This window comes from Leishmania infantum, chromosome 4, assembly GCF_000002875.2.
Source record: "Leishmania infantum JPCM5 genome chromosome 4".
Taxonomy (NCBI): domain Eukaryota; phylum Euglenozoa; class Kinetoplastea; order Trypanosomatida; family Trypanosomatidae; genus Leishmania; species Leishmania infantum.
Genome location: NC_009389.2, coordinates 67564 through 92500, shown reverse-complemented (window position 1 = coordinate 92500; position 24937 = coordinate 67564). Strand labels below are relative to the sequence as shown.

At 62.7% G+C, this 24937-nt stretch overlaps 7 protein-coding genes across 7 annotated transcripts; all 7 read right to left on the bottom strand.

Annotated features, from left to right (window-relative positions):
- Positions 1–1484: 1484 nt before the first annotated feature.
- Positions 1485–2831, bottom strand: LINJ_04_0280 (conserved hypothetical protein; the record flags this gene model as incomplete). Its single annotated transcript, XM_001462829.2, has 1 exon — positions 1485–2831. The coding sequence occupies one exon, from the start codon at positions 2829–2831 to the stop codon at positions 1485–1487; it is 1347 nt and encodes a 448-aa protein (XP_001462866.1).
- Positions 2832–4251: 1420 nt separating this feature from the next.
- On the bottom strand, positions 4252–9813 carry LINJ_04_0270 (putative AMP deaminase; the record flags this gene model as incomplete). Its single annotated transcript, XM_001462828.1, has 1 exon — positions 4252–9813. The coding sequence occupies one exon, from the start codon at positions 9811–9813 to the stop codon at positions 4252–4254; it is 5562 nt and encodes a 1853-aa protein (XP_001462865.1).
- An 888-nt stretch (positions 9814–10701) lies between these two features.
- On the bottom strand, positions 10702–12144 carry LINJ_04_0260 (conserved hypothetical protein; the record flags this gene model as incomplete). Its single annotated transcript, XM_001462827.1, has 1 exon — positions 10702–12144. One exon carries the CDS (start codon positions 12142–12144, stop codon positions 10702–10704), a length of 1443 nt encoding a protein of 480 aa, XP_001462864.1.
- A 644-nt stretch (positions 12145–12788) lies between these two features.
- LINJ_04_0250 (conserved hypothetical protein) lies at positions 12789–13595 on the bottom strand (the record flags this gene model as incomplete). Its single annotated transcript, XM_001462826.1, has 1 exon — positions 12789–13595. The coding sequence occupies one exon, from the start codon at positions 13593–13595 to the stop codon at positions 12789–12791; it is 807 nt and encodes a 268-aa protein (XP_001462863.1).
- A 666-nt stretch (positions 13596–14261) lies between these two features.
- On the bottom strand, positions 14262–18668 carry LINJ_04_0240 (RNA pseudouridylate synthase-like protein; the record flags this gene model as incomplete). The annotated part of the gene is made up of 1 exon (XM_001462825.1): positions 14262–18668. One exon carries the CDS (start codon positions 18666–18668, stop codon positions 14262–14264), a length of 4407 nt encoding a protein of 1468 aa, XP_001462862.1.
- Positions 18669–20677: 2009 nt separating this feature from the next.
- On the bottom strand, positions 20678–21550 carry LINJ_04_0230 (conserved hypothetical protein; the record flags this gene model as incomplete). The annotated part of the gene is made up of 1 exon (XM_001462824.1): positions 20678–21550. One exon carries the CDS (start codon positions 21548–21550, stop codon positions 20678–20680), a length of 873 nt encoding a protein of 290 aa, XP_001462861.1.
- Positions 21551–22925: 1375 nt separating this feature from the next.
- On the bottom strand, positions 22926–23702 carry LINJ_04_0220 (conserved hypothetical protein; the record flags this gene model as incomplete). The annotated part of the gene is made up of 1 exon (XM_001462823.1): positions 22926–23702. One exon carries the CDS (start codon positions 23700–23702, stop codon positions 22926–22928), a length of 777 nt encoding a protein of 258 aa, XP_001462860.1.
- Between the last annotated feature and the right edge of the window lie 1235 nt (positions 23703–24937).

The following is a 24937-nucleotide window of genomic DNA, read 5'->3' as shown; positions in this document are numbered from 1 at the left end:
GCCGTCCAACACCGCACCCCGTCAAGGGTCCTCACCGCAGGTGTTGACACTGGCGAGCACATATGCGTGCTTAGGTGTCTGTGTCGGGTGCGTACAACGCAACTGCTGAAGTACCTGAACGGGGAGAGAGCACGAGCGGGTTCTGTCGCGGTCCCTCGACGAAGCACCGCTGCCCCCTTCCCTCTGTCTGGCTGTTTTTTCCCCTCGCTGGACCGATGCGATGCGTGCGTGACCTCCCCGCGCCACGACCCGAAAAATGCCTGAAAGGGAAAGACCCGAAGGAAGACGTTGGCAACGGCTCACACACACACACACATACACACACGTGTCACAGGCGGGCAGAGAGCAGCGACAGAAGCCGCATAGAGAACACACAACCCTCGTCCAACAGTAACACACTGCAGCGAGAGCCTGGCGCGAAAGACAACGCGACTGGTGGTAAAGCAGCTCTGCAGGAACGACGGTAGGCGTGCACAGAGAGCGAGACAGGGCACATGTGGAGGCAAGCATGGCGTAGGCGTGCGTGCGCGTGTCGTTGGAAAACATATACGCAGGAGTGAGGCGGAAAAAAAAGAGTAGAGGGGGCGAAGGTGGGGGAGGGGGTGGGCGGCCGTACCGCAGAGAGCAGCACAAGAGGGAATCGGGCGAGCACTCGGCATGGCAGGCGCCATCTACGCCGATACACACACAAACACACACACACACACACGGCAAGTGGAAAGGGAAGGAAATTACACCATCGTCCTTGTTCCGCCGCCCGGTCACGGACGGACACACACGGGCCTCCTCCTACATCCACTGGGGGTACACCCTGCCACACTGGACGGCGATTCCGTTGTTCCTTTCGCCTTGCTCGTTACCTCGTTGTGGCCGTTGGCTTCCAGCCGTCCCTTCCCACGCCGGTGCTCGCAAAACACCAACACCAACAACAGCGGGGTGGAGTGGGGAGAGATAAGAATAGCCGCACGCGCACAAAGGCCGACACGCTGAATACGAGTAGAAACACGCCCTCCTTCGGCCGGGAAGCTCCGCGACGGTTCTGCCCCGGCGCGCGCCCCTGCTTTCATCCGTTTCTGCGCTGTACGACGCGGAAAGAGGGTTGATGGTGGTAGGGGCTGCCGATTGCACGGACTCGTCCGCCGCTCAGGCAATCATCACACACATTCAGGGAGGGAGAAGGAGAGCGACAGCGAAGACGAGCACGAGAGGTCGCAAGGGCGACGACAACGCTCACCAACGTTGCCCCCCCCCCCCCCCCCGCTCTCAGGGTGCAGTGCCATCGCCAACACACCATTCGGCTTCTCGGGCTGCCATCAACAAGAGAAGGACACACTAGGAGCGGCAGAACCACGCAAGCGGCAAATCGTGCATCGCCTTGTGCGTGGTTCACCTCTTCCTGTTTTGTGAGGTGGAGCAGTAGTGTGCTGCGCTCTCCCCATTCCGCGAACACACGCATGCATGTGGCGTGTTGCCATCAGCTACGACTACTGCTGCTGCTGCTCGGCGGCGTTGTGGCGCGGTGCGTTGGGACGACGGAAGAACACGTCGCGGTGCCCCAACTCTTTCGACTGCTTCGCGTCGTAGAAGGACGAGTGGATGTCGTCAAAGGGCGTGTAGTACTTCATCGACTGCGGGTTCTCCGTCGTGCCGGCGGACTCCCACATCTGCTGCAGCATGTCCTCCCAGACGGCGCGCCCGATGTTCCACCCCGCCTGGTCAGAGCGCGGGCGACGCCACTCACCGTACTCGCCGACTATGCGCAACACTGCTTTGCGCGAGGCGAGCGGGGCGTCCCAGGCGTTGCTGAAGGCGAACGCCGAGTCGCCGTCCATCTTGAACCGCTGTGCGCGAAAGATGCCGTGACCCTGCGTGATGGTCATGCTCTCCACCACGTTCTGGTGCACCCGCATGCGAGCTTCGCGCGTGTGCCGCTGAATCCAGCTCGGCAGAAAGAAGCCCTTTAACTGAACGCCGCGCGCGATCGCGTCCATGTTGGAGATCTGCATCGGCTGATGACTCGTGTTGCCGTACGTGACGCAGACGCCGTTGTCGCCGAGCAGGTTGACGAGGTTCGAGGCGTACCCACCACAGGTGTGGTTCAGCAGCAGCTTCGGCGGCGGCACGTCGGAGAGAAGGCGGCGCATGTAGTTCGTCCGGGCGTAGTTGTATGGCACGACCGCGAAGGCACCGCGCAGTTTGAAGAAGGCCAGCAGGTGGGCGTGCTCTGTGCGGCCCAGCTGCATCGTCTGGAAGAGCTTCGCACCCTTGGCGCGCAGGTAGCCTTGGCAGATCTGCGCGATGGACGAGGAGGCGCCGGTCTGCAGCACGACGTCGTTCGGCTGGATGTTCACGAAGTCGTGTGTGAGATGGTACGCCGTGTGGAACAGTGACAGCGAGGCGAGGTACTCAATATCGACATCCGCGCGGCAAGGCACGACATCGAGGTTCTCGGCATCCGTGACGATGTGCGTCGCCCAGCTGCCAACGGAGGGGTTGTTGATCCACACCATGTCCCCCTCCTTCAGCGCTAGCTTCGTGTTGGAGCCGACCTCCTCGACCACGCCGACGCCCTCGACACCGGCGACGTGTGGCAGACACGCCTTGGGCACCGCTATCGGGCCCCCGTGACCTTCGATAAGATTCTTGTCATGCCGGTGGACTGGCGCCGCTAACATCTTCACCACCACCTGCTTACTCGTGCGGTCGAAGGGGACACGATACCGTTCATACTGTAGCACCTTCTCCGGTGCCCCGTGACGGTGGTAGCGCCAGCCCGTTGCCGCGACAGTCCGGACAGTGGGCAGGCCACACAGATGACGTGAACTGCGCATGGTCTTCGTGCGACTACGAACAACGCAAGAGAGAGAGGGGGGGAAGGGGAGGGGAGAGGCAAGCTCGCACACAGTGGCGAAAGCGGAAAGGGGGGGCAGCCAGAGAGGGAGGGGGTGGGAGAGACGACTACTACTGCCTCTACGTATACGCGACGCTACATCCACTACACAAGGGTAAAGAGAGAGGGAGGGAGGCTAAAGTCTACTACGGCACAACGTCTGACGGGGACGGGCTCGGGAGATACGCCGAAAAGAAGACGTGAGTCTCCGGGCGAGCTCACGAGTGGATAGTGGGGATGTTACCTGCAAGCAGACGCATAAAGGTATCGCTATTTTGAAAGCAAGCGCGTCGCTTCAGTAAGTCGATGCGAGTGACGGGAGGGGCACGGCGGTGAAGACCAAGGCATGAAGAGATGCCCTCTTGAGCTGCCTGCGCGTACACCACAACGGGGTAACGCACGCATGGGATGAGGGTGCAAGTGCGTGTATAGAGGAGCAAGGTAAGGTCAATGGAAAGATAAGGAAGGGAAGGTGCAACGGAGATGTGTGTGAGCATGTGTGTGTGTGTGTGTGTGTGTGTGTCATTGCCTACATCAGGGCAACAACTGCGAGGTTGATATGGTGGCGGCGGCGGCGTGAAGAAAGGACGTCTACGTTGGGGAGGGGAAGCTTCCCCTGTGTGGTGCGCCACCTCTCCCTGCTCCCGCACTGTCGTCCTCCTCATTCACGTTGCTTCTGGATGAGCAACTCTTTCCTCGTGGCTGCGACCAGCGCCACTTCCTTCGCTCACTTTGGGCGAGAGCGGAGGAGGAGGAGGGGGGGGATGCGCACTCGTTTTCTATTCTGTGCTGAAGGACAGCGCATACACACGCATACGCCATGCAGATCTCTGTACAGAGACCGACACGCCTCTGTGCGCACAAGCCGTCATTGATGGACCATGCCATACATAAAGGAACAGGGCGGCGGCGGCGACCACCACCATCGCCGCCGCCGCCGTGCCGCACGAGTGCTACTGTACATGATGGTGAAGAACATGAAGAGGAGAAGACACACGCACGTGTGCACAGAACGGCTGCACGCACAGGTACATCCGCACGCGGGCGCGGCCAGGGACGTCTCTGCGCCGTCCGTCCCTGGACTGCCGCCCCAGACGAGTGGGCGTGCAGGTGTGCGAGGCCCACGGCGCTGACATTGGCAGCGCAAGGTTGCGTGTGGGTGGGTGGGTGAGGAGAGATCAGACTGGCAGGCAGACAGAGGATGTGGCGGGGAGGGGGGAAGAAGAGAAAGCTCTTGCGGCTGATGCGACATGGGCATGCCATCTCGCCGACGTCTGCAGCCGCCGTCGCCGCCCTCCCCCTCTCCATATTCGCTTCTCCCACTTCTCCCACATCGCCCCCGCCTCTGTTTCTCTCTACCGTTAATCATCGACGAGTGGCGATGGTGACCATCGCTTGCGCAGTGACGAAGGTGACGCCGACGGCTGCGAGGAAGAGGAGGTGATGGTGGCTTCCAACGGAGGCAGCTGCGGGAGCGGTTGCTTGCCCCTGCCGCCATCCGCCCCGTGCAGCCCGTCGGCCTGCACGAAGGAGGTGCGCCATAGAGACTCCGTGTGCGCCAGCAGTCGACGTGTCTGCGCCACGGCGTCGCCCTGCTGCTGCTGCTTGCGCAGCGTACTGCTGGCGCTGTCGGCCGGTGCGTGAAGAGTTGGCGGAGACGGTGGTGGAAGCGCGCTAGGCGTAGCGACTGACGCCACTGCAGCTGGTGGCACGCTCGCAGCCGCCGAACCTGCCCGCAGCGACATAGAGGAGAGCGGCGACGGCGACACCACCGAAGCCGCACACGGCGTCAGCTGATGAGGGACGGATGGAACGCCGCTCTTGTCGGCGTCCACATCGCCTTTATCGTCGTCCGGCGTATCCCGCGGCTGCTGGTGCTCTGATGCTGCCCTTGTGTGCGGGCGCACTTCTTTCTGCGTCACGAGGTTTTGCAGCTCACGTAACTTGGCATCGACCCGCCGGCGGCGCAGCTGCGCCGCCAGCTGATCACGCTCCTTTTCCTCTGCGAGCTTCGTTGTGAGGAGCCGGTTTTGCCTGTGGAGCTCGCTGACGGCACTGGTCAGCTCCCGCAGCTGCCGCTGCATGCACGTGCGCTGTGCCTCCAGCTTCACAAGGTCTGCCTCCTTCGGGGTTTTGTCGATGAGGACGACAACGCCACCACCGGTACTGCCGCTGCTGTCGTTCGCGTTGACGCCGTACAGTTGCATGCACTGCGCCTCCATTTCGAGCGTCAGCAACGCGCGGTGAAAATGCAGGCCGGAGATGTACTCAAGGAAGCCCACCTCCGTGTGATATGCTTCGAAACGGTACGCGACGCGTACGTCGGACAGGTGCGTCTTGGCAACGTCGTTGCCGGCACTACTGGAAAGGAAGTGCATGGCACCGAGCTTCTCCTCCTTGAACTTTAAACTGAAGTTCGACAGCAGCACGCTGTTGCGCGCCACCTCGGAGAGGTCGTTCGGGCTCAGCTTCCATATCTTGGAGGCGATAGAGTACTCCTCGAGCAGCGGTTCCTGCGTGTGGTGGTAGAGCAGCGGGCTATCCGTGCCGAGCGAGACGCGCAGCCCACGCCTGAAGAACTGCGGGAAGGGGTTGTGCAGGTAGTTCAACTGCAGCTTCGTGTTGTTGCTGAGCGGGCTCAGCGTCACACCAATCTGCGCCAGGTAAAAGAGGTACTGCAGCGGCGCGCTGTCGGCGAGGCGCACGCCGTAGTTGACGCCCTGCGCCAGCAGAAAACCGCCAATGAGGTGGTCGACACTGCCGGCCTCGCCGCAGCTGGGGCGGAAGGAGAAGACAGAGAAGCGGCGCCGCTGCCGGAAGCGGTTCAGCGAGCGCAGATTGGCGTACAGGTGGTAGAGGTAGTAGTTGTACGGTGGCTCGTCTTCCGTTGTCCACTCGTGCGGGGAGCGCATCGCCAGGTGCAGGGGCACGTCCGGCCGCCGCTCATCTTCGACGCAGTCGAAGGCGGCAATGTGGTTGATGAAGTGGAAAAGACGAGGGTCGCTGTTCGGGTGCAGCGAGATGCGCCACAGGGGCTCGAAGACGTGCTCGAGGTATTCGGCAAAGCTGGCGACGCGGCCCGCCTTGCGGAGGGAGCTGTAGATGCGCGGCACCTGCACCACCCACTGGTTGTGCGAGGAGGACATGCCGTGGGTGTCGAACCAGTGCGACAGCAGCGCCCATTCCTCGGCACTGGCGCCGTAGACGGATAGGCGGCTCTCCGAGAAGGTGTGCTGATCGCGCGACAGCTCCTCGAAGGTGCGCTTCGTCAGCTCCGCGAAGTAGCGGCCATTCATCTGGTTGTCTGTCTTCAACAGCAGCGTCAGCAGCTCGTCCTGCTGCTGCCCCTCCGACGCAAACGGATTCTGCGGCGCGCCGCCGTTGCTCGATGTTGCACCGGCCTGCACGTTCAAGTCGTCCACCGTCAGCGTGTCTGCCGTGATGTGCAGGTCCGCAAGCAGCTGGCGCAGCGTCTGCGGCTCCTTGCCTTTGGGGTGCGACACAATATCGTCGCCGTTGTGCGTCGCCTTATCCACGATGAAGGCGAGAAGCTGGCGCGCTGTCATACCCGTCTCCATGCGAATGTTGTTGTCCACCTTGGTCGACTGATAAAAGTCGCGGTTGTGCGACGCACGCGCCGCTGTGCTGCCGAGCTCGCGGCTATGATTCACCGCCGCGTGTAGTTTGAAGCGGTGCTCTAGCAGCTGCAGCCGTCGCAGTGCAAAGTCTCGGACGCGGATGTTGTCGATAAGACAACGTATCTCCTCGACGTGATTGCAGAACTCCGTGTAGTGGTACATGTCCTGCGGCAGACGCGGAATCTGGTGCACCTCATGCGGCACAATGATGCCCTCAACCGTCTTGTACTTCCACTCATCCTCGTCAAACTGCAGGTACGAGCTGGCGCCGTGCACCATCGAGGACGCGCCGGTGGCGCCAGCGGCATGTCCTCCGCTCGTCTTTTTATGCGGCGACGACGACGGCACGGTGCCCTTGAAGGCCCAGCTCATCGACTGTGTTGGGTGCGGCAGCACCGCGTGCGGGTCGTGAGTCAGCGCCGCCAGCCAGCCGGCCTTGACGTCACTGTTGCTCACAGAGTCGCTAGCGGCGGCGCCAGCGCTGGAGGAAGGCTCGGGTGGTAGCGGCAGCGAGCAGTACTGGTGGCGAAGGTCCAGGGCACGATGCAGCGCCTGGACGAGGTGGGCATTTTGGATGTCGCGGTCGAAGGGGCCAATGAGGGTGGCGCGCGGGAAGTCGACGGCGGGGTCCAGCACGGCGTACGGCGCCTGCGACTGAAGTGCAGCAGCTGCCCCGCCCGTCAAGCCCATGCCCGCTTGCCCATCCGGGGCTAAGGCGTTGGATGCGTTCCGATGCGGCGACGGTGTAGTGGTGAAGCGCCTCGCTGCTGTGGCCATGTCGCGGCGGACCATGCTCTGCGTGTCGTCCAACGGCGACCCGATCTCGGCGACGGACCCTGCGGCCCCTGTAGGGAAGCCTGCCGGGGAGCCGGACGGCGGGAGCAGCAGCTTACGCTCCGCCGTCCATGACTCGTAGCGCAGCTGCAACCGCGCCGTCGGTACGCTGGTCAGCTCGACCGCGTTTGCCCGCCAGCCGTCGCGCAGGAGGCCTGCGCCGACCCAGGACGCCTTCACCTCGTCTTCGAACGAGGACATGCACACGGAGTACAGCGCCATCTCGCTGATGTCGGTCGGCGAGAGGCGGTGCATCTTCGCCGCCGTTGTGTACTCCTCCAACAGTGGTTCCTGTGAGGAGTGGTAGTATAGAGGGTTGAGGGTGCAGAGCGAGACGCACAAGCCGCGCCACAGCAGTCGTGCCACAGGGTGCTCGTCCAGGCTTGTGGTGCCGAGACTGCTACGGGCGATGGGGCACATGGCCACGCCGATCTGGTGAAGACCGTAGAGGTACTGCAGTACCGGCTGCCGGTCCAGCGCAACGGCGTCGACGACGACGTCAGCGATGAGGTACGACAGCAGCAGCAGACTCGCGTCGTGTGCCGAGGACGTGTTTGGCATTGTGGCACTTGATGCCACGACACGCAGTTGCAGCACGTTCTGCCCACGACGACGGCGCAGCGCGTTGAGTGAGCACAGGTTTGCCCAGATGTAGTAGCAGAGGTACGTGAGAGAGACGGGCTCCGTGTACGGCGTGTCAGCCGGACGACGCCGCCAGTCGGTGCTCATCGCGTCCACATGCAGCGCCGCGGCTTTGCCGGCTGCAGCGCCACCATCCGCGCGAGTGCCGTTCGCACATCCGTGCTCACCACCGCCGGCCGCGGTGCTGCCCATGACGTCTGCGTTCTCATTGCCAGTAAGGAGGATAGCACCGGTGTGCTGCAGCAGCGTTGCGAGGTCGACGTATTTCGGGTCCTCCGGCGCCAGAGTGGCCATGAAGAGAGGGAGGAATATGTGGTCGAGCAGCTGCTGGTAGTTGTCGTAGTTCACTGCCTCGTCAGAACTCGCGCCGGGTGGGAGGGCGGCAGCAGAGGCGGCGTTCCCGTTAGCCACCGAGTCAGAGGGGCCGCGGCCGACGCCGTGCATGTTGTTGGCGGTGATCGAGCGGTCATCGCACGCCTCACCGCTGTATGCGCGGCCGACGTGCATGTCAAAGAAGGAGAACGCCCCACTCCCGACGCTGCCGCCGCGGCTGCACCACTTCGTGACTGGAAAGGCAAGCTGGAACTGGTTGCTGCAGAAGCTATCGAGCTCGTGCGTTCGCACCCACGCGGCCGTGTTCTCCCATTCCTGGGCGAGCGCACCCGTGATCTCGAGAGTCATTTCCGTCGCTTGGACACCGCCCGTGCGCAGCTCGTTGCGCCTCAGGCACGGCAGCACCACACCCGCCAGGTACGCCCCCCACTGTGGGCGTTGGTCAAGGGAGAGAAAAAGGCGAAGCAGCGCGGCGCTGTTGCGGCCACCGCCGTTCATCGAGGGGTCCAGCGCGTCGTAGTACGGCAAGGCGCGGTTCACCGACGGCTGCAGGCCAAGCCCTTCCACTGTCAGTAGGTAAGGTTCGGGGAAGTCGAGCAGCTCGCAGACGCGAGCCAGCGTCAGCTGCTCCCCACCCGACGCTCCCACAACGCCGCTGCTGCCGCCGCTGGCACCTGCCGTGGCCAACCCTCTTCCCAGTGGTGTGCTGTCAGACACGCCGACAATGTCGTCGCCGCGCTCGTCAACGGTGCGCTGGATATACTCAACCAGCACCTGAGCGTTCATTGCGGTCGCGGCACCGACGCAGGTATCGACGCGGCAGGCGTTCGCGAAGAGGCCGCCACCGCGGCGGTAGTGGTCGCTGTTCTCCTCGACGTCAGCGTTGTAGAGCCGGTGAAGGTGGTACTTCTCCTCCAGCACTTCCAGGCGGTACTTGCTCGCCGCAACGCAGGAGGGGTCCTGCACGCACGCCGCCAGTGCAAGCACGTCGGCGCGGAACTGCGCCCACGAGGCGATTGGCGTCTTCTCGTCCGACCAGTGGAAAACGCCGTCCACCTGCTGCAGGGTGGTGGGCCCTGTCATGAGCGGTGGTGAGGGGACTTGCTGCTGCTGCTGCTGCTGCTGCTGCGTCTGTAGGTGCTGCGACTGGGATGCGGGTTGGGGCGGGTGCGGGACACCTTGCATTGAATGCGTGGCGCGGCTCGCGTCGGCAGCCAAAGTGGCGGCGCTGGTGAGGCTGTTGGATGCGCCGCTGCCGGTGCCGCCAATGCCCACCTCGCAGTGACCCTTGTCCACGCCCTTGTACGTTTCGCGCATGCGCAGTGCACCCAGCAGCAACGGCTTTGCCGCGGCCATCTCAACGCCACCGTCGTCGCCCGGCAGCTGCAGCGTATATACATTGGTGACCGCGGACGCGTTGGTGTTGCTGCCGGCTGCCGCTGTGCCACCGCGCGCACCCACCAGTCCACCCCACATCACACTAGACGCTCGGCAGTGCTGCAGGGACGACGGCCGCAGACGCGACTGCGTTGACGCTCCACTTCCGACGCCACTGTTACTGTGGACGGTGGTGATGGGCGCACAGCCACCGCTCAAGGCATTCGCGGCACTGGAAGGTGAGAAGGATCGGCGCCAAGACGTGAGAGGCCCGCCGGCTGCAACACCTCCAGCGCTAGCGGTGGCACTCACGCAACTGCTGCTGCGAAAGGCTGCAGCAGAGCTGCCAGCGCCGCTGCTGTTGTCGGCGCGGTCCTCTGCGCACATGATAGAGGTGCTGTGCTGCCGCCCCGCGTGGCCGCTGATGGAGGGTGGGCTGATGGCCTCTTCAGTGGCGTGGACACTCATGATACCAAAAAAAAATGACGAGGAAAAGACTTGATGGACACTCTCTTGATCTCTCCCGCGCGCTCTGTGTGTGTGCTCGAGCGTGTTTCCATCAACGACACCCCTCCCCCCGTGGCAGTCAACCAGTCATACGCCACGCATACATGTTTGAGTAGGAGAGAAGAGAGAAGTGAGATTGCCATGAAGCTCGATGTGGGGTGGGGTGACGGCACCGAGGGCGCACAGGGCAACCCCCCCACCCCCATGCACCACCTTTTCGTTGCCTACTGGACGGCGCGCGAAGGTGCGCAACGGGGTCGCCGCCAGCTCTATGCGATATGCCCATCTTCGTTCTCGCTATTCTGAACAAGTGCGCATGCATACACTACCGCGACAACGCCGACCCTCCCCACCGACTATTCTTTGACGAGATCAACACATATATACACACACACACATCCTGCGCACGGTCTCGAACACCCCCGCCCTCACCTTGAAACAGCCAAGCACCCCTGGCAGCACCACCATGGCCACGTTTCTTTAGATGTCCGTCACCCCGACCTCGCCCAAGCCGTGTGTCATGTACCGCTTCGGCTTCTTCGCGTGCGCCGGCACCGACTTCATGCCGCCGCACGTGGGGTCGATGTCGATCGGCGACTCCCAGACGGAGCGGCCGGTCAGGAGCACCTCGCGGTCCACGTAGTCGACCACGTTCGAGTAGTTGTACTGCACCACCTGTGCAAGGTGCTTCTTGGTGTAAAGGTCGTACTGGTACTTCCACTTCGGCACGTTCGGCCACTTCATCAGCGTCTCCTCCTGTGCCATCTCGCGGCGGACGGCCTCCTGGTAGACCGGGTCCACGGCGGCGTACGGCTGCGCCGCTTCAGGAAACGCCTCCTCCACGGACAGCACGGCGGCACCGTCGATGGACGTCAGGCCGAGAGACTGCACGTAGTCCAGTCCGTCCTTTGCGTCGTAGGTGACGCGCACCTCCCACGGACCCTCGATTTCGTCCGGGTGTACGGGACGCGGCACGTCATCCGCCTTGGTGAACCGCGGCGCCGTTATCGTGATGTTGGGGAAGTATCCGAGCTGAATGACCGCCTTGCTGAGAACAGAGCGCTGCTGGTACTTGATGTGCTCGAGTGGGTTGCGCGGGGGCGGGGGCCGCGTCTTCGGTGGCGGCACCGGCAGCCGCGCTGCCTGGATGACGCCGTGATCGCCGGCGTTGCTGTTGTCCACACAGTTCGACTCTGCTGCTGATGTGCCGCGGTGCCCACTGTACACCCCCGGGGCAAGCTCCACTACCGTGTGGTCGTACACACTCGCCGACTCGGCGCTCCCTGTGCTGCTGCCCGGCCACTTGTAGTACTCCTCCACATCGCGCCGCTCTGCCATGTACTGCTGCCACAGCTGCTCCGCGTCGCGTTTCTGCGTTAGAACGTCCTCGGGCAACTGCATCGTGAGCGTCACAATGCCCTTGTGCGCCTCGAACACATCGAAGCGGCCCAGCAACTCCCGCAGCCGCTCCTCGTCGACGCGGCGACTCAGCACCAGCTTCACCGTGCTCGTCGGATCGTGGGCCCCAGGTGGGGGTGGCGGCCCTGGTGGGTAGCGGTAGATGCCCTTGGCGAGGCGCTCCTTGAAGATGCGCACGGCCTCGGCCGTCGCCTCGGCGTCGCGCTCCTTCACGACCTTCTTTACATTTTCCATCGACTCTTCCACCATCTTCAGCCGCGACGGCGCCGGCATCGCCCCAAGCTCCTCCTGATGCCTCAGGTAGTGCTCTTTGATGGTGCTCAGCATGTTGCGCTCCTTCAGCAAGGACAACCATATCTGCTGCAGGTCGGCAAGACTCTTGCGGCGCAAGCTTTCCAGCGGCCACGCCCCACCCGGGATGGCGGGCCGCTTATTGTTGAGGAAGTTGCCATCAACGAACTCGTACAGCGCCGCCACGTTGGCACGCCGCGCAGAGCACCGCATCCTCTATTCTTATGTGCTTCCGGCTTTCCCTGGTGACTGTGGGTGTATGGTTGGGTGGTGGATTCCACTACCGCCTCTCGGCCTGCTGCAGACTGGAGCAGGCACAACAACAACACACGCAGCAGACAAGAAAACGTGTGCTCCACGACGTCAACGGCGCCAAGAAGACTGCTTCGAGTGTGGCGTGCAAGAGATGCACAACATTGTTTCGTGGAGCGAGAGGGGGGGGGTAGGTTGGGAAGAGGGAGAGAGAGGAAGTGGCGAAGCGGGTAGGTGGCGGAACGAGCAGACGGCATAATGTAGGCGCAGACACAAGGCTTGCCTGCATGCCCGCACCTACACACACACACACACACACACACATGTGTGGCGCCCACGTGCTTGCTACTTGAATGTGCCACACTGTACACATGCATGCAGCTGTGTATGTGTGTGTTCCGGCGTTGATATGCGCACTTGCCGCTTTCAGTGGTCAGCGGGGGGGTTCTCGCTTTCGTTTACGTGGTCTTGGTGGTGGTGCGCGTGATGGAACGGAAAACGACTTCCGGGGAGGGCCCCCGCACCCCCTTTGAGGCGCATCCGTTGCCTGGGTGGGCGTCTTCATGCCCCCTCCCCCCTCGCCCTGCACCGCCACCCTTCGTTCGCTACGCGAACATGAGCCGCATCATTTTCTTCTCCTTCGCGGCCTCTGCCTTACGACCTTGCTCCACCGCTTGCGTCAACTGCACCACCGCCGTATCAAGGGCATCGCCACCGCTGGCCGCAGGAGCTCCTTCTGGTGTTGCCCTTCTCAACGTGCGAATATCCGCCTCGGCGAGAGCCCAGTCGGAGAGCTTGACGTAGCAGGCGGCGCGACGCAGCAGTGCCTTGCCAGCCGGGGTGTCGCTGAAGCGAGCGGAGGTGCACTGCTCCGCGCCGGCATCGAGAGCGGCTCGCAGCGCCGGTTGCTCCAGCACGGCAGTCGCGCACTTCACCCCCTCTTGGTAACGCCCCAGCTTCATATGGGCCAGCGCGAGATTGTTGAGTGTGGTGGCGTACAGCTGCGTCATCTCCTCCTGCAGCTTGAGCAGCGCTGCTTCCTCCGCCGTTGATGGCGACGCTGACGATTCGTGACCAGTCACCGCTGCTGCCGCCACATTCTTTGGTTGCTTGCGACGTTGCTGTTGCTGCAGCATCTGCACGAGCCCGCTGTTGCCGTCAGCGTTGCTGCCACCGCCATTGCTGTATCCCAGAGCAACAGAGGAAGCTGACTGAGCCACATCCGATGGAAGGTATTCGGCGAGGTAGAGGTACACCTTTTTGTACTCGAAGGAGGCACCGCGTGGATTGCCGGCTTGCAGCGCGGCGTTACCAGCCGCCTTCGCGGCCTGCGCTTGCTGCAGGCAGTAGCTGGCCTTGTCGCGCGAGCTGGGCGGCGCGGATGCGGAGGAGGTGGGAGAAGGCAGCGCCATGCGTATGCTTGCAATGGCTGAATTCCTACTGTGTAGTGCGTACTCGACTGAAACAGGGTGTCGGCGTGCGTGCGCTTCGGATCGACTTGTCACCTTCGTCCCTCAGCCAACGCCCCCTCCCTAACGGCAGCTGCACGTGAGTTGCTTCGCCACAAGTCGCGGTGGTTGTCGCTGGTGCGTGTCACCGGGGTGCCATCACGGACGAGGGGAGCGGCGAGTGGCAGATGCGGAGGCGGTGGCAGAAGGACCAAGGGAGGATAGGAAAAGATGCAGTGGTGGCGATGAGCGGAAGACAGAGAGGGACAGGCGAGGAATGGAGTAAGCAGGCGGGCGGGCCATGATGACGCCACTGCGGAGATGCGCGAGTGCACAAGTTCTGCCGTCACGTGTGCTCCTTCTCTCCTCCACACAGACACGGACATCCTTGCCTCTCGGCGCGCAGACGATGACTCCTCGAAGAGGCCAAGCGACAGCAGGAAGAGGAAGTAGCTTAGGTGTATGCATACGTGCGAGTGCGTCCATGTGGTTATGCGCGTGCGCGTGTTGCATGTGAGGATGAGCGTCAAGCGGCCAGCATGAGCTGGAGCGAGCGAGAGAGAGAGAGACGGAAAGAGACGTCGCCACGCCATTTCGTGTCTCCCCTTCGCCTGCGGTGGGAGGCTCACGTCAGCCACGAGGTTGCTGTGGTTGCCGCTGCTGCTGCTGCTGACCCGACTTGGCTTGTTCCGCTTGCCGAAGTGCAAGCAGAGCGCGATGCATGTCGGCTGGCAGCGCCGCCTGCACCACCACGCGGTCGGGCACCTCCTCGCCGCTCGCCAGGCCGTCGCTGTCTGTGGTGGCGAGGATGTCAACCGTGTAGGCGTGGAGCGCAGCTCGCTGCATCCCGAACGTCGTTCCCGCGTGGCCTGCGACTACCCCGGCGTGGTAGCGAGCATCACCAACAAGAGGGAAGCCGAGCTGCGCAAAATGCTGCCGTATCTGATGCCGCCGCCCGCTGCGCAGCTCCACCTGCACGTAGGCGACTCCGGCAGACGCGAAGTACTCGAGTACGCGGTAGCGCGTGATGGCATTCCGCTGGTCCTGTAGAGCGGCGTGCAGGGTGGCGTACTGCTGATGCACGTTCTCTAAGGAGGAGGGAGAGACGTGTACGCTCGATGACCACGACAGAGTCGAGCTGGCGCGAGAGGCTGCGAGCGCATCGGCACTTGGTTGCCCGGGCGGCTGAAGTTGGCGACCATGACTCAGCGGCAGTGCTGAGCGCCGGCGGATCGAGGACGCCGTGGCGCCAGCCGCGTACACCGGTGCGCACACAACGGCGCTCGCCATCGGGGACAAGAAGGGCGACACGCTAAAGAGCGGCGCCGTTGCTGCGCTGTCATCGCCGCACGGCACTGTGGACGCGCTGGACGAGGACGAGGACGAGAAGGGAGGCCACCGTTGTACGAGCGCACGATACGTCTTGCGCATGTGATGCTCTCGTATCATCGCGTCGGCCGCGCTGTGCAGCGCGGCAGCGGTGCGAGCAACAAGGACGACGCCGCTCGTGCCCACGTCAATGCGGTTTACGAGGCCCTGCTGACGAAGCACCGGCACGCAGGGGACTGGGGAGGACGACGCACCAGCTCCACGATTCCTGTCGCTGCCATCCGCCGCTACCGCCCCTCTCGCCCTCCAGGGCAGCTCGCGAGTGAGAAACGGGTAGACGAGGGACGGGTAGTGCGCGTGCAGGGTGCAGTTCACGCCGGCAGGCTTGTAGACCGCGTGCAGTCCGTGCGGGAGCATCCGTGGGGACGCAAGCAAAACGATGGGGCCAGGTAAGCCATCCTTGCCAGTTTCCGTCAACGAGGCCTCCGCGCCCGCGGGCGTGGCCGCTGCGGTAGCGGCCGATTTTGTGTCGGCTGTGCGCCCGTCTCGTGCTGCGCTCACGGATGGCTGAGCCGGTAGGGACACCTGCTCCTGCTGCTGTGCGTGACTTGACGCTGGGGGTGGAACACCGAGGATGGGGCTGCGGTGGCGCTCACGCCAGTGATCCACTGCAGCTTGCAGATTCACCACAAAGAGGCTCATGGCGAGCGGAGGCGCAACCGTCGTCGAAGACGACTGGGCTGCGGCTGCTTCGGAGCCCCCCTCCTCACCAACCTCCCTCTTCGAGTGCACATCGTCGCCACGCACGTAGCGGGCGAAGAAGGCTTCCGTTGTGCGCGTCGGGTAGCGGTCGAGGCGCCGCAGCGTGCGACCGACAAGGCGCGCGGCGGCGTTGCGCTCCCACTCGGCCGGCGGCAAAACAAAGGACGGCAGCGCCGATGCCTTACCGTTCTCTTCGTCTGCCGTGCGGGCACCCGTCGTGATCGTGGTGGTGATGGTAGATGTGGCCGCGGCGCCGTCGTCACCCAACTGGCACTCGTCTCCATTCGTGCACGGCGCCGCCGTCACCACGCGCCTGAAGAAAGACGGATGGAAGATGCCCTTGAAGTAGCTGGCCACCGCGTGCGCCTTGTCGTGCGGCACACTGAAACAAAGGACCGGCGGCAGTGGGGGAAGGGAGGGCGATGCACCCTGCGGGTCGCATCCGGCGCTGGCGTGTGCGCCGGCGGTGCGAGGTGCGTTGGACAGAAAGGATAGCGGGGCACGTGCCGTCGTTGACGAGGGCGACGCTGACGGTCGTGACAGCTGATCGAGGAGCTGCAGCAGGAGAGCCGTGACGATGGCGGCCGCGCTCTCTGGCGCCAGCACCACAGCCACTTCCTCTTGTAGAGCATCCTCGCCGTGCGGCTGCGCTGCCAGCACGCGCGCCAGCTCGCGTAGCGCCATACCGTCGCTGTCTGCAATTTGGCTTAGCGTTTCACAGTACAGCGAGAGGTGGTAGTTGCGCCAGTCCTGCACGGCGGCGCAGAGGCGGCGAAACACACGAGGTGGCACCACGTGAACGTCGGTGATGTCCGTGCTGGAGCTTGGCGTCCGCGCTGACGACGATCTCGCGAGAAAGTCAGCCGCATTGCCGGAAGAAGAGGCGGACCTTGGCGACAGCCCGGCCGCCGCGTACGCCTCCGGCGGCGGTGGCTGAAGCAGAGCGATGGCCGTCTGCGCAAAGGCACTCTCGAACACGGTGACGGCCGCGTCGCCGTCGCTGCGTCCTCGCTGTCGTTGTCGAGCGACGACCGCGCGCGCGACCATGCTGCTGCCGAGCGTGAGAAAGAGGGTGTGTGCGTAGTCGTGCAGGGCCGCGTAGTCGGCGTGCACGCTGAGGAAGAGCGCAGCGCACATGTGCGTGCGTGCGTTGCGCAGCACCGTCGCGACGGTTGAGCCGCCGTTCCCACTCGCCTCCAACACCTCGCCAAGCACGCAGAGCGTGTACCACGGCAGCTTCTCCAGCGCGTGGCTGCGAAGGAGGTGCGCGTGAGGGATTGCCCCACTCCGCACCTCGCGACCACTGCCGCCGCCGGCGCGCAGCGATGGCCGTCGCGGTTCCCGGAAGCGGACGAGAGAGGCTGGGAGGTGGCGCGGGAGGTGCTGCAGCACCCATAGACGACGCCGCAGGCGGACCACACACGTCGGCGGGATGCCTGTGGCACGGCCGCCTGCCACCTCCGCAGCCGCGGCCGCCTCCAACAGCAGCGATGGTGCTGCCGCTACTTCCTCCCCTGCAGGACGCTCCCGGCACCCCGCTTGCTGCACTTTAGAAGCTATCGAGTGCGGCAGCACGCGCAACCCGGGCGACGGCGGATGTCGAAGTAAGCGCAGCTCTGCCGGCGTCACGGGGGCAAGGGCAAGCCGCCGCGGCAGCGGCGGAAGCGTGCTGCTGGACGAGTTCGCAGAGCCTCGGTGAGATGAGGGTCTCCACGGCACGCGGTGCCGGCGCCGCACCGACGCCGTGGAGAAGAGTTCCGCGACGGACGGCCGTTGGGAGGCTGTAGTGGAGCTGCCGTTCGGCTCCATCGCTGCGGCAGATGCGGAGCGGGGCGGTGTTGCGTCAGCTTCAAGAAGGCTGTCGATGGCGGCTCGCCACTGTCCCTGCAGCAGCAGCACCGCCATAGACTTGTCTTCCTCTCGTGTTCCTATAATACCATCGCCACCGTCAAGCACGTCCTGCCAGAGCTCGCCGTGGAGCAGCATCTGCTGGGCGTCAACAGCGTTACCCGCACCAGGGGTATGCGTGCCGTGGCGCGAGTGCCACTGCTTCAGATCCTTGTACCAGTACGATGCCCACGCGGCAAGGCGACGTTCGGCCTGCGCCGTAGCGTCTTCTCCGCTTTCTCCATGGTATGTTGATGCAGCAGCATCCTGCCACACCACGGAGCGTGGCACCGAGAAGGCACCACCGCCGCCACCAGACTTAGACGCAGCCAGCAGTTCTTCTACTACCGCGGCGTAAAAGCGGTGGTAGTCCGACGTGGCGACCCGTGTGGCGGCTGCGCGTACGTTGTGGAGGAGGACCGCGTAGTGCTCCAGCATGCGGCGCTCCGTCAGCGGTACCGCCCCACCCGCCGTGAGGGGAGGGTTTGTGGTGTGTGCCGTCGGTGGGCTAAAGCCGAGGTGGTGCCGTGCGGTACGGCTGTTGGCGCCTTCTTCATACCGGATGTCTGCAAGCGTGGCGACACTACCGCCAACCCGGTGCAGCACCGGTGCATGGGAGGGGGAGAGTTCACCGGGTCGCAGCGCAGCGGTTGCCGACACGGATGCCCCCACCGCGGCTTGCGTGCATGGTGCATGCATGACACACCAGCTACGGAACGCCTGCGCGGCGTGGATGGCGTCTTCGAGCTGACGGCGTCTCTTGACACGGTCGGCGATGTGGCCGCATCCCATGCGATGGGAACTGGCGGAGAACCGAGTCTCCGCTGCCGGAGCGATGTGCCGCGCATTCGGCTGACCTCTCTTGGGGCGACGCCCACGGCGATTCGATGCGTGGCTTGAGGACGTATTCGATGACGCGCCGGACGTCGCTTGTGAGACGCGGCCACGATGTACGGAAGAGGCACGCCGCGGCTGCAGTGCCCACAGCGGCGATGAGGAGCTTCCGCACGCAATGTGCGACCGGCGCCGAGACACCGTCGCCGCCCAAGCCGCCCGCATGGAAGCGGCGTGCGTGTGCAGGAGTGGGGGAGGTCAGGGAATACACGGAGGTGTGCGTAGGCGCGCGTGTAGGGGTGTGCACACCTCTGCCAAACGCGGGCAGACGTGAGGGGGGGGGGCTGAGAAGTTTTCACAAGAAGAGAGAGGTGCACGATGCTAGAGAAGGCTGGGGGAAGGGGAGGAGGAAGGGGGGCTGGCGGCGAGCCGTACTGAGCAAAGGCCGCCACGTGCATGAGGACGCGTTGGTTTCCTGAGCGCCAGTATTTCGCCTGCTTATTCATGCCCCACCGACGGCTCATGTGGGTGAGTCTGTCGGTAGACGTACACCCGTGTGCGTGGCGGGGAGGATATGGCCGAGAGGAGTGGGAGGGAGGGAAGGGGGGAGCCTCTGCTCTGCTTTCGTGTCCTCTTTATGTATGCACACTTACGTGCATACTTCTCTCCTTTCACCGGTGTGTGTGTGTGTGTGTGCGTTACAGCAAGGCCATTCAGCGAATCCGCATATTCGTCTCCATCGATCCGACATGTGGGATGCGTGGGCGACCGTGCCCACTTCCCCCCCTACACAGAGTTCATACCGACAGGGAGAGGGCGAGCCTTTCCTACAAGAGTATCAATACACGTGTATTGGCTGTGTCTGTTTGTTGGCGAGAGTGCGAAGCCGCCTTTCTCACCAAGTGCAGACATGACGGAGGCCGGTGAGGTGGAGCGGGGTGGGCGGGACTTACTTTGGAGACACGCACCGTGGAAATCACGGGAGAGAAGGGAGGGGGCCATCGGGTCACTGGGGACCCCTTTCCCATAGAGAATGCAGACTAGAAGAAACAGTGCCCGATATAATAGAGATCACGCTTGCACTGGAGAAAGAGAGCCACACGGTCCTCCTCCTCTTCCCCCTTCCCCACGATCGCGTCGCACCGTCATGTCCCCAGAAATATATGCATGCCGCGATAGATAATCAGAAGGATAGCATACAAAAGATGCATTCTGCCGCACGGGCTGGTGCGCGCACTTGCCGTCTGGAGAAGGAGGGGAGAAGCGGCAGGGACGGTGGGGTGAGGGTGGGCGTGCCTGTGCGAGCGAAGGTTAGCTGCCAGCCTACACGGTCCAAAGGCACGCCCCCACTCGACATGAATCGCCCACATCCGAAAAGCGACGAGGCAACGAAAAAGCAAAAAAAAAGGCGGCACAGCCAGCGAAGACGACACGCCGGCACAAACCTCTCGGCCCATCGTGATCCATCCATGCAGCCATGTCTGTCTGTTCCACTCCCTCTTCACTCTTCACACACACACACACACACACAAACACGCGAACATCTGGTCAGAGAACAAGCGATAAAAGACGGGAGGAGCACAGGTGCCCCATCAACGTGGGTTATCCCACGCACACACACACACACACACACAGACGCAGACAGACGGAGGTGTCCGATCTGAGCCTGTGCGGTGGTGGGCCGCAGCGAGAAAAGGTGCGAAAAGAGAGCAAACACGGTTGTGAAGCGGAGGAGGGGGAGGGGGCCAGAATAGATAAATATAGATAATATAGGAGGATGGGTGACTTTGGCGAACACAGGCGAGTTCAGCCCTGCCGATCGCTTTTGATGCCGCCTGCCCGAGTGCGCATGTGATAAGCAAGGCAGTGGGAGAGGAGGAGGAGGAGGGGGGCCGGGGTGTTGATGGAGGAGGAAGGAGAATCCGACTTGTGTATGTCCAAGTGGAGTCCCTCCCCCCGCCGCCACCGCCGCCGCCAAGGAGTTGCCTCCGCCCAAAGTAGCTGAACTGACTCGCCCCCCTCCCTTTCGCCTGTATTCGGCGGTCCCCTGCTGAGACCACCCCGCGCGGCGCCGCTTCTCCTCCGGCCCCCGACGAAAGCTGTGCGGCAGCGTTGACGCGGTCTGCCATGCCCGTCGGCTCTGCTTCACGGCAACGAAAGGCAAGGCGGTGAGCCGGAGGGCAACGTGTGCCGAATGAGAAGCGAAGGGGCGACGGCTAGGCACCTTACGCCTACTAGACATCCTTTGATTGCAAATTCACCGTATCACGCCACGCATGGTCGAGGTAGTTGTACGCTTGATCCAGTGCGGTGCCCTTGACGACGTCGTTGAGCGCCCCAGAGGCGCGGGAGATGAGCGACTCGAAGTTCATGAACTGGTAGAGTTTGCTGTCCTGCGTGTACAGCTGCAGCGCTGTCGGGCGCACCGTTGGTGCGGGAAGCAGCATGAAGAAGGGCGCCTGACCGCCGATGCTCTCGAGCACCACAGAAGGCTGAATAGAAACGATGCTGGCCAGCGCAATCACCTGCTTGACGCCAACAGGCCTGTTCCGCGGCTCATCGTTGGGGTTGGTCGGGTGGCGGGCTGCCGCAAAGACGCCCATGACGGCGTCCGTCGTCTTGGCGATGCTCGAGGAGGTCTCCGCGAAGAAGCACAGATAATGCCGTGTGATCTGGATGTGGCCTTTGACTTGAAGGCCGCCGTGCATCGCGCTGCAGCGGTAGTCGGCAAGCAGCACCTCGCCGCTCTCGGCAAGCTCGTGGAAGTGCAGGTTAAAGCGGTCGCAGTCGTATTGGTACTCGAGCTGACGCACCTGCGACTCCGTGCGGGTCGACACGTCGGCGGCCCCCTTCTCCACGGTCATGACTGCCTGCGAGACAGCGCTCTTGAGGCTGGCAAGCATTCCGCTGCCGCTGGAGGACATCTGCCGTCGCGCCTCCTTCTGCTTCAGCGCCTCCTTCTTTTCAGCAACGCCCCGGCGGTACTGTTCATCCGGTGTCGGGTCCATGCACGCCGGCGCAGGGGGTGGAGCGGGACCGGTGTATATGAGCGGGAGAAGCTCGATATACGCATACTGCGCCACCACCGGCCTCGGTTGTTGCTGCATTGGTTGCTGGGGTATCGTTTAGCGGAGGCCTTGCGTGCCAATGTGCCTGTCAGTCTGCGCGTCTTGTCCTTGCTCGACAGAAGACGACGAAGGCGTGCGTGTGCGTGTGTGTGCGCGCGCTGTGGGGTGGAGGGACGAAGGCGGGAAACCCCGAAGAAAGGGAAAAGGACGTTGGTGCAAGTCGAAGGAGTTTCAGAGTAATGCTTGCTGAGGAGGAGGAGGGGGGGGGAGAGCGCGCGAGCGGAGGCGATGCGCGCCACGTAAGAAGGGGTGGATGCGAAGAGGAAAGGAGGAGGAGGAGGAGGGGTTTGCGGCTGTGAAAGAAACGGACGATGCAGCGCAGCTGTGCGTGATGTGTGGGTGCGTGGGTGGCGGCCCGAGAGCGCTCGTGTGCCTGCCTTCTGCAGATCGCTCCATCCGATCGGCAGTGCAGCACGGGAAAGAGGAGGGGGAGAGGGAGAAGGGGTTGGGTGGGGAGCGGCACAGAATAAGACGAAGAGAGAGGTGTGCACACAAGCACACGTGTGCTACCTTCGCTGCGGCTCATTGCGGTGGCGGTTTCACTTGCCGCTCTGACGTTCGTTGAATATCTGCAGCGATGCGCACGACGCTGATGAGTCGCCACAGCTAACGAGGGCACACAACTACCCACTGGAGGGGCGAGTCCCAAAGTCGAAGGGAGGCCGACGAACAACAAAACAGGAAAGCCTGAGAGAGCGAAAGTGAGAAGGGCACACGCACAGTGGCGCGAAAAAAAGAAAACGAGAAGAGGTGACAACGGAAGGCCGAAGGGCGGAGGAGGAGATCCACATGGACACACAGACACACACCACACGCACAAATAAGTACACACATACATACAAAGACACGCGCGTGCATATGCAGCCAGTTCCGTCGAGGCAGCAGCAACATCTGACAACCTAACGAAGGCGGACAACGGCAGCGACGCGTAAAGTCGAGGATGGCTAATGATAGAGGGGAGAGAGAGATCTGAGTGAAGGGGGAAAAAAGGTAAAGGCAAAGTAGAGAATACGGTTGGGTGCGTGTGCCCTGTGCACACCGGGGGGGGGAGGAGGCAGAGGGCTTACGAGGTTTAGCACGACTATACCAGAGAAAGAAGTGCGCATCAGGGGCATCGTCGTTGCTGCTGCGAGCAGCATGTATTTCCCCTTCTGTCACAAGCGGTATAGACTGCTTTCAAGGGTTCAGAACGCAGGAGAGAGACCCTTTTACGCACTCGCGATGAGTATGTCACTGCCGTCCTTGGAGGAGTGCCTTCTACCTCATCAATGCAAGACACACACACACACACACAGAGCATGCGCCCCCCTCCCTTCTCCATCTGTGCGTACGCGCGCGCGGCTTCTCTGCTTGACTAGGCACCGATGAAGCTCACTTTTGATGCCCGGCGACGCAGCGGCGGCTCAGGTGTTGTGCACGGCGACTGCGGTGCCGCGGGACCGACAGATAGGCGTGTCTGCCGCTGCGGCTGCGGAGAGGAGGGGATCGGCGGTGGCTGTGCGGCGAAGACGGTGACCTGTGCGCCCTTGCCACCGTGCGAGCACGTGTACGGGCTCGCTGCGCTTGTGGTCACCGGCTGAAAGTATAGAGGGTTGGCGTTCATGCCGTAAGGCAACGGCGCTGCCGGAAACACCGGGGCTGCCGGCGGCAGCGGCTCCATTATATGCTGTGACGGGCGCATCGAAGCCACTCTCGCGATGCTGCCGTGCCGTTGCATCATCTGTGGAGGCGACTGGGAGCCGGCGACTAGGCAACTCGTAGATTGTGGGGTATGCTTCTGTTTCAGCGAGGCCGGCGACGTGGTGCGGCGGCTTGCCTCCTGCACGAGGGTATTGTTCACGTCGGCAAAGGCGTACTGCAACTCCCAGTACATCTTCTCCAGTTTTGCCACCTTGCGCCGGCAGCAGAACGTCACCATGACGGAGGCCATGAGACCGACCATGAGAACACCACCAACCACAAGGAATAGAAACGGAAAGAAGTTCACCGCCTTGGAGGTGGCGTTGACGATTATGACCGGTGTGCCAGTCGACTCTACATCTTCTTTGGAGCTCAGGGCGTAGATGAAGCCCTCGCCACCCGTGCTGTAGTACGCGTAGCCGGCGAAGGCCACATTTTCCATCGTCGCCATGACCAACTCTCTTCACGCGACGCGTTGGCGGCCAGGGGGGGAGGGGTAGAGGTAATGGAACAAAGTATGCCAGCGCGGAAAAAGACGTGCTTGTGTGCGTTTGTGTGTGTGCGGGCATTGAAATTGTGGTGCGTGAGAGGAGAGGGGGGGGCGAGGAGGCGAGGGAGAGTTGGAGCATGGGCCGATGTAAGAGACAGAGCGAGGCATTTGTGTGTGGGTGTGTGTCTTGGCGTTGCTTCCGCTGCCTTCACGCGCCCCCACCGCCACCCCCCACACCCGCCTTCGCCATACATACACGCACACATATGCACAGATACACGCATACATACTCACATGTCATACACGCACGTCACGCCGCGCCGAAAAAACAAAAACTAAAACGGAAGCAACGGCTACAACAGCAAGACACAAAGCAGCGCGGGCGCACCCGCGTCATCTCGCACGGTCACCGCGCCCCTGCGCTCTCGCCCCGCACCGCTCCCTCTAACGACTTCGGAACAGAAAAATAAATAAGGAAGGGGCCAGGCGCCAGAAGGATACACAGGAGCGACGCCACACAGACGTGTGAAGGGGGAAGGGGAAAAGGGGAGCAGCGCCAGCAGAAGCTGCGACCGCGAGAGGGATGAGGGAAGAACACGGGAGGGCGGTGCCGGCAAAAAGAGAAATACACACACACGAGAGAGAGAGAGACGATGGACTCAGTGAGCTGAGGAGGAGGTAAGGCACAAGAGAAGAGAGGGAGAGGGAAGGGGAGGGGAGTCTACCGAGTAAAAGAATATAAAAGGGTGGAGGGGAGGGAGGGACAAGGGACAAAACCTAACGTCCACACAGACAGACACCTCCCCCCCCGAAGAACAAACAACAACATAGGATTCGAAACACACACACACACATATGCACACAAACATGATGATGGGCATAGAAGAACGTGCAAGCAAGACATGGAGAGAACGGCAAGTCTGTTCACAAAGACTTGTACATGCAGCCATGAAAAAAAAAAAACGAATGAAGGAGGACAACAGTCGCGGATGGAGGGAGGGGGCTAGGAAACGCCGTGGCACACGCCGACACACCGACGAGTTTGCATCGTGAGAAAGCTGAAAAAGACAGAGAGATGGGCGAGTGGGGACAAGCCAGAAGCAACGGGGACGGAAAGAACACACACACACACACACTCGCGAGCTCGCGCCCCCCCCCCGATTCTCGCTTTACACCTCTCCCCCATTTCTTGTTGG